Raw genomic sequence first — 12,383 nt, 5'->3', positions numbered from 1 at the left:
TAGGAAAAGAGGGGCGGTCGGGGGGGATGACCTTCTCGTGAGCCTCGATGTGGAGAAAGCATTCGACAAGATCCTGTGGGACCATCTTTTCTGGGTCTTGCCTCAATTTAGCATTTACGGAGAGTTTTTGCAGGGAGTTCGAGCCTTGTATAGAAACCGTACAGCACAAATTTTAATTAACAATACGCTTTCTCCGTCCTTTGAGTTGCAGCGAGGCACCAGGCAGGGCTGCCCTTTGTCACCAATGCTTTTTGTGCTGGCCCTGGAACCCCTAGCAAGTAAAATCAGACAGTCCGCAGAGATAAAGGGTATCAGGGTGGGGCAGTGTGAATACAAAATAAATTTATTTGCGGATGACGTTAATATTCCTGGGCCAGGCATCTGCAGGGATCCCCACCCTCATAAATATTATTCAGCAGTTCAGGGAATTCTCTGGGGCTGCACATCAACTTCGACAAGTCGGAAGCCATGGCGCTGACGGGTGTGCTTGCCAGCGTCTCCCACACTTCCCTTTGTCCTGGACGAAGGAGGCCATGAAGTACCTAGGAGTTTATTTACACTTAGACCCAGTGGTTATGTATAAGAAAAATGTACAAGACAAGTTAGACCAGATCAAACAACTATGCGTTAAATGGCGGGAGGTTCCAGTGTCGTTCCTGGGAAGAGTGGCACTAGTTAAAATGGTGCTGTTCCCCAAGATACTATATGTGCTACAAACAATGCCGCTGTGGATCGCTAGCAAGGATGAGGCCGTGTATAGAGGAACGATTTTGTCTTTTATATGAAAGGGGCACAGGGCCCGTATAGGGTATCAGAAACTCCTTCGGGAACGTCGGGAGGGGGGTGTTAATTTGCCGGATCTCAGGTTGTACAATGTAGCGGCACTCCTCCCATGGTTGCATGAAGTATATTCAGGGCACTATAAATATGCTTCTCCAGAGGTATGGGTGAATGCTGCCCACCCTTGGTCAGTCTTTAATGCCCTTCATGCTAAAAAGACGGGGGTTAAGCTGTCCCCAATACTGAGACCGCTTCGCTTAGCCTGGGATTGGTGGAGACAGAAAGTGTGGGGGGGGGGGGGGGCTAGGGGGTCGTCCCCATTTATTGAGATTCAGGATAATCCACATTTTCCCTCTGGACAGGGTATTTCACACTTCCGAGTGTGGGCACACAAGGGGTGCAGATTCGTGGGTCAGGTGGGAGTGGGGGAGAGTCGAAATGTCCCAACCTTTGCAGAGTGTCAAACTAAATGGGGTTTACCCGGGCACCTACCCTTCTCGTATATGCAACTTAGACACTATCTCCTCTCCTTGCGCAACAGGGATAAGCAAATTCCTGCATTCACGGCACTGGATGTGGTGTTTAAGCAGATGCCGGTGGGCAGTAATAGGCTGTCCAGTTGGTACCAACTGGGAAAAGCAAAGACTCCTAACACAGCTCTAGTCTTACTGGCGCACAAGTGGAGTGACATGTTGGGGTTGGAGGTCTCAGTTCCTGAGCTCCAGAAATGTTTTGATCTGGCATACCAGATAACTCCCAATGTAAGCTGCCACGAAACTCAGCTTAAACATTTGCACTGTGCATATATTACTACTACTACTACTACTACTTAACATTTCTAGAGCGCTACTAGGACCCTACTATTACCCGGAGCAGGGGACAGACAATGGGCCTCTGGGACTCTGCAGATTGTGTTAAGTGCGTTAATCACAAGGGCACTTTGGTACACCATTTTATAGAATGTATGATACTGCAGAAATTTTGGAGGGGAGTCTTGGCACATCTGGAAGAGGTCATTGGTTTCCCAATAGAGTGGACTTATAACATTTTAATGCTGGGCTTAAGACTCCGAACTGGCTTGTCAGGGGGTACCCACCTTACACTGTAGGTTTATCTTACTATCCCTGGTGCTTGCCAAGAAAGTTATTTTGCACCACTGGGTGGATAACAAGCCACCGCCCCTTGCCCAGTGGTGCACCGCTATGAAACAAATGGCAGTCTGGGAAGGCGGGAGGTGCATGGAGTTTGAGGGAGAGAGGGAGAGACTGTCAGCGGGGCACAAAGTCTGGAAAAGCAGCTATGAGTGTCTTTCTCATTTACACAGTGGGCGGTTGGCTGACTCATAGTTCTATGCTGACTGCCTGGTCACTCTCTGTAGTTGGTCTCCAGGGAGGAGGGTGGGGGAAGGTAGGGAGGGAGGAGATTCTCTGTGGGGGGGAGGGAGGTCGGGGGGGGGGGGGGGGGGGAGAAAAGGGAAATCAGTGCCAGAGAATGTGGTATGGTACAGCTTTGAATGAAGAATGTGAGTTATTATCCAATCTGCTGTTCGTTCTGAGTTGGTGGGACCCAGCGGTGGTGAACCCCACTTGCACAGGTCCCTATACTGCCCTGTATCGAGTTGTTTGTCACTCTTTTGTTATTCTCCTGATTCGAGTACTGGACACATGTATTGCTTAAGTGGTGTTTGGAAATAGGGGAAACCCCGCTTAGTAGACATTGTATACTGGCACAGGCTGTGTATTGCGGATGTTTGTATTTTGTGTTATTGGTTGTACATGTGCGCTTCTCCTGCCAATAAAAATTATTATCAAAAAAAATAATAAAATGGGCCTAGACGGGTGGAGTTAGATTCTTAACCCCGAACAGATTCTACAGCACCGATTGCCCAAACCGACTGTCGCGTCGGGTATCCTGCTCAAGGCAGTAGTGTGATGTGAATGTGTGGACTGAAGACCACGTTGCAGCTTTGCAAATCTCTTCACTGGAGGATGACTTTAAGTGAGCCACCGACGCAGCCATGCCTCTGACATTATGAGCCGTAACATGGCCCTCCAGAGTCAGCCCAGCTTGGCCATAAGCGAAGGAAATGCAATCTGCTAGCCAACTGAAGATTGTGCGTTTTCCGATGGGGACTCCCCTCCTGTTGGGATCAAAAGAAACAAACAACTGGGCGGACTGTCTGAAAGGCTTCGTCCGCTCCATGTAAAAGGAAATGCTCTCTTGCAGTCCAAGGTGTGCAAGCTGCTTTCACCAGGGTGGGCATGAGGACGAAGAAAAAAAGGTTGGCAAGACATAAGTACATAAGTAATGTCAAACTGGGAAAAGACCAAGGGTCCATCGAGCCCAGCATCCTGTCCACGAAAGCGGCCAATCCAGGTCAAGGGCACCTGGCAAGCTTCCCAAACGTACCAACATTCTATACATGTTATTCCTGGAATTGTGGATTTTTCCCAAGTCCATTTAGTAGCGGTTTATGGCCTTGTCCTTTAGGAAAGCGTCTAACCCTTTAAACTCTATCAAGCTAACCGCCTTCACCACATTCTCCGGCAACGAATTCTAGAGTTTAATTATGCGTTGGGTGAAGAAACATTTTCTCCGATTTGTTTTAAATTTACTACACTGTAGTTTCATCGCATGCCCCCTAGTCCTAGTATTTTTGGAAAGCGTGAACAGACGCTTCACATCCACCTGTTCCACTCCACTCATTATTTTATATACCTCTATCATGTCTCTCCTCAGCCGTTTCTTCTCCAAGCTGAAAAGCCCTAGCCTCCTTAGTCTTTCTTCATAGGGAAGTCGTCCCATCCCCACTATCATTTTAGTTGCCCTTCGCTGCACCTTTTCCAATTCTACTATATCTTTCTTGAGATGCGGTGACCAGAATTGAACACAATATTCAAGTTGCGGTTGCACCATGGAGCTATATAACGGCATTATGACATCCTCACACCTGTTTTCCATACCTTTCCTAATAATATCCAACATTCTATTCGCTTTCCTAGCCGCAGCAGCACACTGTGCAGACGGTTTCAGTGTATTATCGACGACGACACACAGATCCCTTTCTTGGTCTGTAACTCCTAACGTGGAACCTTGCATGACGTAGCTATAATTCGGGTTCTTTTTTCCCACATGCATCACCTTGCACTTGCTCACATTAAACGTCATCTGCCATTTAGCCACCCAGTCTCCCAGTCTCATAAGGTCCTTCTGTAATTTTTCACAATCCTGTCGCGAGTTAACGACTTTGAATAACTTTGTGTCATCAGCAAATTTAATTACCTCGCTAGTTACTCCCATCTCTAAATCATTTATAAATATACTAAAAAGCAGCGGTCCTAGCACAGACCCCTGAGGAACACCAATAACTACCCTTCTCCATTGTAAATAATGACCATTTAACCCCACTCTCTGTTTCCTATCCTTCAACCAGTTTTTAATCCACAATAGGACATTTCCTCCTATCCCATGACCCTCCAATTTCCTCTGTAGCCTTTCATGAGGTACCTTGTCAAACGCCTTTTGAAAATCCAGATACACAATATCAACCGGTTCCCCTTTGTCCACATGTTTGTTTACTCCTTCAAAGAATTGAAGTAAATTGGTCACGCAAGATTTCCCCACACAAAAGCCGCGCTGACTTGGTCTCAGTAATCCATGCCCTTGGATGTGCTCTGTAAGTTTGTTTTTAATAATAGCTTCTACCATTTTCTCTGGCACCGACGTCAGACTCACCGGTCTATAATTTCCCGGATCTCCCCTGGAAAAAATCGGAGTTACATTGGCCACCCTCTAATCTTCCGGTACCATGCTTGATTTTAAGGATAAATTGCATATCATTAGCAGTAGCTCCGCAAGCTCATTTTTCAGTTCTATCAGTACTCTAGGATGAATACCATCCGGTCCAGGAGATTTGCTACTCTTTGGTTTGCTGAACTGCCCCATTACGTCCTCCAGGTTTACCGTGAAGTCAGTAAGTTTCTCCGACTCGTCTGCTTGAAATACCATTTCCGACACCGGTATCCCACCCAAATCTTCCTCAGTGAAGACCGAAGACAATCGACTGGTTCAGATGGAACTCCAACACCACCTTTAGCAGGAACTTAGGGTGCGTGCGGAGAACTACTCTGTGGTGATGAAACTTAGTATAAGGTCCATCCACTACAAAGGCCTGAAGTTCACTGACCCTACAAGCTGAAGTAACAGCCACCAAGAAAATGACCTTCCAGGTCAAATACTTCAGGTGGCAGGAATTCAGTGGCTCAAAAGGAGCTTTCATCAACTGGGTGAGAATGACGTTGAGATCCCAGGACACTGGCGGAGGTTTGACTGGGGGCTTTGACAAAAGCAAACCTCTCATGAAGCGAACTAAAGGCTATCCAGAGATAGGCTTACCCTCTAAATGCTGATAAGCACTGATTGCACTAAGGCCCTTACGGAGTTGGTCTTGAGACCAGCCTCTGACAAGTGTAGACGGTATTCAAGCAGGGTCTGTGTAGGACAAGAGAGAGGATCTACGGCCTTGCTGTCACACCAGATAGCAAACCTCCTCCATTTGAAAGTGTAACACCTCTTCGTGGAATCTTTCCTAGAAGCAAGCAAGACCCGGGAGACACCCTCCGAAAGACCCAAGGAAGCGAATTCTAGGCTTTCAACATCCAGGCTTTGAGAGTCCAAGACTGGAGGCTGGGATGTAGAAGAGATCACTCGTTCTGGGTGATGAGGGTCGGAAAACACTCTAATCTCCACGGTTCTTCAGAGGACAATACCAGAAGAAGAGGAAACCAAATCTGACGTTGCCAGTAGGGTGCAATCAAGATCATGGTTCCATGGTCTTGCCTGAGTTTTAAGTCTTCCCTACTAGAGGTATGGGAGGATACGCATACAGAAGACTTGCTCCCCAATGTAGGAGAAAGGCATCCAATGCTAGTCTGTCGTGGGCCTGGCCTGGACCATTACTGAGGGACTTTGTGATTGATTTGAATGGCAAAAAGATCCACCGAGGGGGTGCCCCACACTTGGAAGATCTTGTGGGCAATGCCCATATTCAGCGACCACTCATGAGGTTGCATTACCCTGCTCAGTCTGTCAGCCAGACTGTTATTTACGCCTGCCAGATAAGTGGCTTGGAGAAATATGCCGTGACAGCGTGCCCAAAGCCACATCTGGATAGCTTCCTTACATAGAGGGCAAGATCCGGTGCGCCCCGGCTTGTTGGTGAAGTACATCGCAATCCGACTGTCTGTTTGAATTACGATAATTTGGTTGGTCAGCCGATCTCTGAAAGCCGTCAGAGCATTCCAGATCACTAAGAGCTCCTGGAAATTTATCTGAAGACCTGTTTCCTGGGGGACCAGGCTCCTTGAGTGTGAAGTCCATCTACATGAGCTCCCCACACCAGGAGAGATGCATCCGTCGTCAGCACTTTCTGTGGCTGAGGAATTTGGAATGGTCGTCCCAGGGTCAAATTGGGTCTGACTGTCCACCACTGAAGAGAGTTCCGAAAGTCGGTGAACAGTTGGAAGACATCCTCTAGATTCCCTGCAGCTTGATACCACTAAGAAGCTAGGGTCCATTGAGCAGATCTCATATGCAGACGTGCCATGGGTGTAACATGAACTGTGGAGGCCATGCAGGGGTGTGCTGGTAAATTTTTAACAACGGGCTCTCTCTCCGGGCATAGCTGGCCCTGAAATTTTTTTTTTTGGGGGGGGGGGGGGGGGGGGGGAATACATGCCTCTCTCTTCCCTCCCTTGTGCGGGCATGCTAGGCATACCTTTGCTGAGCCCCACCAGCCAATAAATGAACTGCCACCATTCTCTGCTGCTTGTTTCTGGCTCTGAGCAGCATGATGGAACTTTCTTGCGCTTGCATGAAAAGTGCCAGCCTGATGCTCAGAGTCAGAAACAAGGAGCAGGGAGCATCAGCAGTCTATTTACTTGGCTGTTGGGGCCAGCATCACTGCCAGCAAAGTAAAAGAGAATTCAGGAGGGGGCCCAAGCCTACATTTTGGGAGTCAGTTGTTAAAGTAGCCATGGGGAGACCTACTTTAACAACCGGCTCCCAAAATTCTTAAAAACTTAACAAACGGCTCTCGCGAGCCCGTGAGAGCCCGCTCCACCACACCACTGAGGCCATGTGCCCCAAAAGTCTAAACATCTGCCGAGCTGTGACTTGCTGAGATGTTCGAACCGTGGACACTAGGGATAGAAGGTTGTCTGCCCATGCCTCGGGGAGATAGGCTTAAACCGTTCTTGTGTCCAGGAGTGCTCCAATTAACTCCAATTTCTGAACAGGAGTGAGATGGAACTTGGCATAATTTATCAAAAACCCCAGTAGTTCCAGCACCTGAATAGTCATCCGCATGGACTCCCAAGCACCATCCTCCGAGGTGCTCTTCACCAGCCAATCATCAAGATAAGGGAACACATGCACTCCCAGTCTGCATAGCAATGCTGCGACTACTACTAGGTATTTTGTGAAAACTCTGGGAGCTGACGTTAGGCCAAATGGCAGTACACAGTACTGAAAATGCTGTGTTCCCAACCAAAATCGAAGATATGTCCTGTGCGCTAGAAGTATCAGGATGGGTGTGTAGACATCCTTTAAGTCCAGAGAGCATAGCAAATCGTTTTCCTGAATCATGGGAAGAGTGCTCAGGGAAACCATCCTGAACTTTTCTCAGACTAGGAATTTGTTTAGAGCCCTTAGGTCTAGGATGAGACACATCCCCCGTTTTCTTTTGCACAAGGAAGTACCTGGAATAGTATCCCAGCCCTTCTTCCCCTGGTGGAACGGGTTCGACCACATGGGCCTTGAGAAGGGCAGAGAGTTCCTCTGCAAGTACCTGCCTATGCTGAGAGTAGTACAAATGAGCTCCCGGTGGACAATTTGGAGGTTTGAATTCCAGATTGAGGATGTATCCTAACCAAACTATTTGAAGAACCCACTGGTCGGAGGTTATGAAAGGCCACCTTTGGTGAAAAAATATTAACCTCCCTCCAACTGGCAAGTCGCCCGGCATGGATACTGTTATTACAGCTATGCTTCTCTGGAGCCAGTCAAAAACCCGTCCCTTGCTTTTGCTGGGGAGCCGTGGGGGCCTTGGACGCACGTTGTTGACGGGAACGAGCGGGCTGGGGCTGAGCCTGAGCGGGCTGGCGGGATGCCGGAGTGTACCTACGCCTAGCATAGGAATAGGGAGCACTCCACGATGCACCAAAAAACCTCCTAGTTAAGGAGAATGTAGCAGAAGGCGCCAGGCGGGAGAGAGAAGCCATAGCATGTGTGCTTCTTGATCTGGGCAACCAGATCTTTTACCTTCTCTCTGAAAAGATTATCCCCCCGGCAAGGAACATCCTCTATTCTCTGCTGGACCGAACGGTCTAGGTCAGAGACACGCCGCCATGAGAGTCTACACATCGCTATATCCTGAACGAAGATTCTGGATGCTACATCAAAAGTGTTGAATGCGCCCCTGGCCAGGAATTTACGACACGCCTTCTGCTGCCTGATCACCTGGCAAAAAGATTTGGCCTGCTCCGGAGGGAGTGCATCGACCAAAGAAGGCAGCTGCCTCAACGAGTTCTGCAAATGAATGTTCATGAAGAGCTGGTAAGACTGGATACGGGCAGCGAGCATAGTGGCCTGATACGTCTTCCTCCACAAAGAATCCAAGGTCCTAGCTTCTCTGTCTGGGGGCGCCGAGGCATAGTCTCTAATACTCTTGGCTCTCTTGAGGGCGGAGTCCACCACCATGGAGTTTTGGGGTAACTGGGACCTCATCAACCCAGGTTCACTGTGGATTCGATACTGGGAAAGTCTTCTTGGAGATCATGGGGCCAGACAGAGGGAAAAACCAGTTTACACTTTCAAACAACAACAAAACCAGGGGACACAAGATGAAGCTAGAATATGGTAGATTTAAAACAAATAGGAGAAAGGTTTTCTTTACTCAGCGTGTAGTTAGACTTTGGAACTCGTTGCCGGAAAATGTAGTGACAGCAGCTGGCCTTACGGAATTTAAAGGGGGTTTGGACAGATTCCTGAGGGAAAAGTCCATTGAACATTATTAAGAATTAAGTTTTTTTTGGGGGGGGGAGGGGGAGGGAGGGGGGGGGGTTGCCGGGTTCTTGAAGCCTGGATTGGCCACTGTCGGAGACAGGATGTTGGGCTTGATGGACCCTTGGTCTTTTCCCGGTATGGCGGTGCTTATGAACTTATGCTTATGTACTTATGAGTACCTTATGCAAAGGAGTCGTCACTGCCTCCTTAGGAGGAGAGGTGTAGTCCAGGACCTCGAGCATCTCAGCCCTGGGCTCATCCTCCACATCGTCGGGGAATGGAATAGCTCCAGCCATTTCCCGCACAAAAGATAAAAAGGAGAGGCTCTCAGGAGGAGACAGTCTCTTTTCAGGTGGAGGGGAAGGTTCAGAGGGAATCCCAAAAGACTCATCAAAAGAAAAGTACCTGGGATCTTCCTCTGACTCCCACGAGCGCTCCTCCTCAGTGTCAGAAAGCACTTCCCTCAAGAATCTCCAAGACTGATCCTGCCTCGACACTGAAGACCTACAGTCTCAATGGCGATGTCGAGAGGTCGATGCCCGCGTGGACTGCGGTGAAGCTTCTTCCACTGACGTCGATGGGGAGCCAACCTGGATGGCAGCCGATACTGGAGCCACAAGCGGCACCGAGCTCGGGGACCTCACTGCAGGTGGAGGGCCAGACACAGCTGCAGCAAACAGCACAGTAGGCGCAAGCACCCCGATTCCGAAGCAGATTGGCGCACCAGTCCTTCCAGAAGCTCTGGAAGCAGGGCCCGTATGCGCTCGTCAAGAGCCACCATCGGAGAAGGCTGCGGGGCCGGTGGTGCAGTCAGTGGCAGAGTCGCCTAAGGCTTGGAAGTAGGAACCGGACTGCCGAGAGGCTGATGCACCGGCACCTCCTATATGGAGGGGGAGTGGTCCTCCTGGCGCCAACACTTCTCAGGTGCCGAATGCCTCGGCGCCCTGGAGCTCCCGGCACCGTGCATTGAGGGGGAACGGTGTCAGTGCTTCTTAGCCTTCATTCCATGCACCTCACCGAGGCTCCTCGGTGCCAAGACGGCATCGAATCCCCACGTCACCTCGGGGTCGGGTCCAACGATAGCCAGTCCCAGGGAGCCTGTACAGAAGGAGGCCTCGAGGCAGGTGGAACCCACTGCATGCAGTGTCCTCTTAGCAGCCATGCCTATCTCCAATCCCAATGTCCATGCATCCCTCGATGTTGATGCCACCGACCTCGGTTCCGACGCCAAAGGACTGGACTGAGCTCCAAAACGTTTCTCTCTCTGGCCTTCTTGAGCAAGTTGAGTTCTTTTCTTCATATGAAGACAAAGGGCACAACAAGCTGGGCTATAGTCGGGCCCAAGGCACTGGATACACCACGAATGGGTATCTGTACCTGAGATGGTCTGGTTGCACCAAGTACGTTTGAAGCTGCTGGGAGTCTTCGATGACATGGAAGGGAAGACTGCACCGGCGAAATCAAATGGCTCAATTGTGCCGAGAAAAGGAGGCACAAAAAGAGAGAGACCCAACTGCGCGGCCTAAAAACGGCTGCTACAAAAAGAAAGGAAACTTTAACAGAAGGAAACCGAAATTTTTAAAAAATGAAGAAGGCTCTTTCCCGGGCACACACACAAAGGAACCACAGAAAACGGTCGCGCGGTGTGGCGCTGCACGTGCACCAGAAGGCTCTAGCAAACTTTTATTTTTGCTATGTTTTTATGCCAATTTCTGGGCCAACGCGGATCATCGACCCATGTGTGACAATAATTCAACCTGCTTCTCCTCGGAGAAATACTGGTATTCTAGTAGTTATTTGCATGTAACTGGGCGCCCCACCCTTAATCATGTATATATACCCTTGCATTTACAACCCATAGCACTTATATACACCGTTACAGAATAGCACTTGGAGCACTAATGTGCACAAGTGCTACTTTCCTGTGCATTTGCATGCACAAGTGGCACATAACTGGCCACCTAGTTACAGAATTGCCCTTCACATATTTATCGCACCAACAAGGTTCTAAGTTTGCACCTAAGGCAAGAGATAGTGAAGCAACCTCTTTCAAGGAGCAGCAGTGGAATTTGAACCCTGGCTTGACAGGTACCGCAGCCTGCTGCTCTAATCAGTCCAAGGACTGCCCTCAAAGCATTTGAGAATACTCTAAGATGCACATACCTTGCTGCCGGGAGCATTTCTTATCCACTATCTCAGTCTCAGGCCCTCGCCCTATCACCACTGCTTCTAAGTGGGGCAGTTTTATTGTAGGTCTGCGGTGTATCTCTCTGCTCACCAGCCAGCACACCAACATGGCACTGTTGAAGGGAACATTACACAAAGCACAGGTTTAGAGAAGATTATGCTTAAACTCCACAGAGAGGAAAAACAGAGTCTGAAAATACTACATTTCGCATTGGGACATGGCATACGAGGAAGTAAAAAGCCCGCACAAAGCAACACCCAAAGAAATTATGAATGATAGCCTGCTAGTACCATCTGTCGTCAAACGATAACTTTCCTCAGAAAGGAGAAATTAGGGCTTACCTGCTAATTTTCTTTCTTTGAGTCACTCCAGACCAGTGGTTCTCAACCCAGGACACACCCAGTCAAGTCAGGTTTTCAGGGTATTTACAATGAATATATATGAGATTAAATTTGCATGCACTGCCTCCACTGTATGAAGCTCTCTCTCATGTATATTTGTTGTGGATATTTTGAAAACCTGACTAGCTAGGTGTGTCCTAAGGACTGGGCTGAGAACAACTGCTGCAGACCAATCCAGATGTGTGGGTATATGGCTCCACTGCCAGCAGATGAACACTGAGAACTACTGGTTCAATGCCCAGCCACTATTTCTTTTCACAAAGCACAGATGGAACCAAATCCCCCAAGAACCCCAGGGGCAAGAAACAACTAAGAAAAATACAATTGGAACTCTTAGAACTCCTGACCTTTTGCAGCTTAAAGAGCTCAGTAACACCCCCAGCTTCCACTTTCTCTCTCTTCTTTATCTCCCAGACTATAGTATGGGTTAGGTTCTAGACTGGTCTGGAGGGACTCAAGAAAAGAAAATTAGCAGGTAAGCCCCAATTATCCCTTCCTCTTCGTCCCTCCAGATCAGTCCAGATGCTTGGCCAGTATCATAGGTGTGTTCAAAATGGGTGGGAGTCAGACAAGCCTGCCATCAAAATACTAGCCCTAAAGGCTGCAACTTTATGCACCCACATATCTACCTACAATGCCGCATAAAGAAATGTAGCGACAACCATGTGGCAGCCCTACAGAAGAAGAATCCTGCAGAAGAATTAAGCTGTGCTCCACCCATGACGCCGCTTGTGCCTTTGTAGAATGCACTTTCAAAGCTTTGGGCATTTGCTGCACATAAACAATGTACGCTTACACTACAGCTTCTTTAATCCATCTAGCCACTGTAATTTTAGAAGCTGCTTTTCCTTTCCTAGAACCCTCAAATACAAAAAGCCAATCCGAACACCAAAATTCCTTGATCCTCTTCAGATAACCACAAAGCTCTCCTAACATCCAGGTCGTTCAAG

General features: G+C 48.7%; 1 protein-coding gene across 5 annotated transcripts in view; it reads right to left on the bottom strand.

Moving 5' to 3' along the window:
- APTX (aprataxin) overlaps window positions 1–12,383 on the bottom strand; it is a 331,981-nt gene that overhangs the window by 266,775 nt on the left and 52,823 nt on the right. For all 5 annotated transcript variants that reach the window (XM_030194334.1, XM_030194338.1, XM_030194337.1 and 2 more), the window contains exon 2: window positions 11,008–11,144. In XM_030194334.1, the coding sequence (XP_030050194.1) occupies window positions 11,008–11,140 (133 nt within the window). In that variant the 5' untranslated portion in view covers window positions 11,141–11,144. The remainder of the gene's footprint in view (window positions 1–11,007; window positions 11,145–12,383) is intronic.

Source organism: Microcaecilia unicolor, chromosome 2, assembly GCF_901765095.1.
Source record: "Microcaecilia unicolor chromosome 2, aMicUni1.1, whole genome shotgun sequence".
Lineage (NCBI taxonomy): Eukaryota > Metazoa > Chordata > Amphibia > Gymnophiona > Siphonopidae > Microcaecilia > Microcaecilia unicolor.
This window is presented reverse-complemented; position numbering and strand designations above follow the sequence as displayed.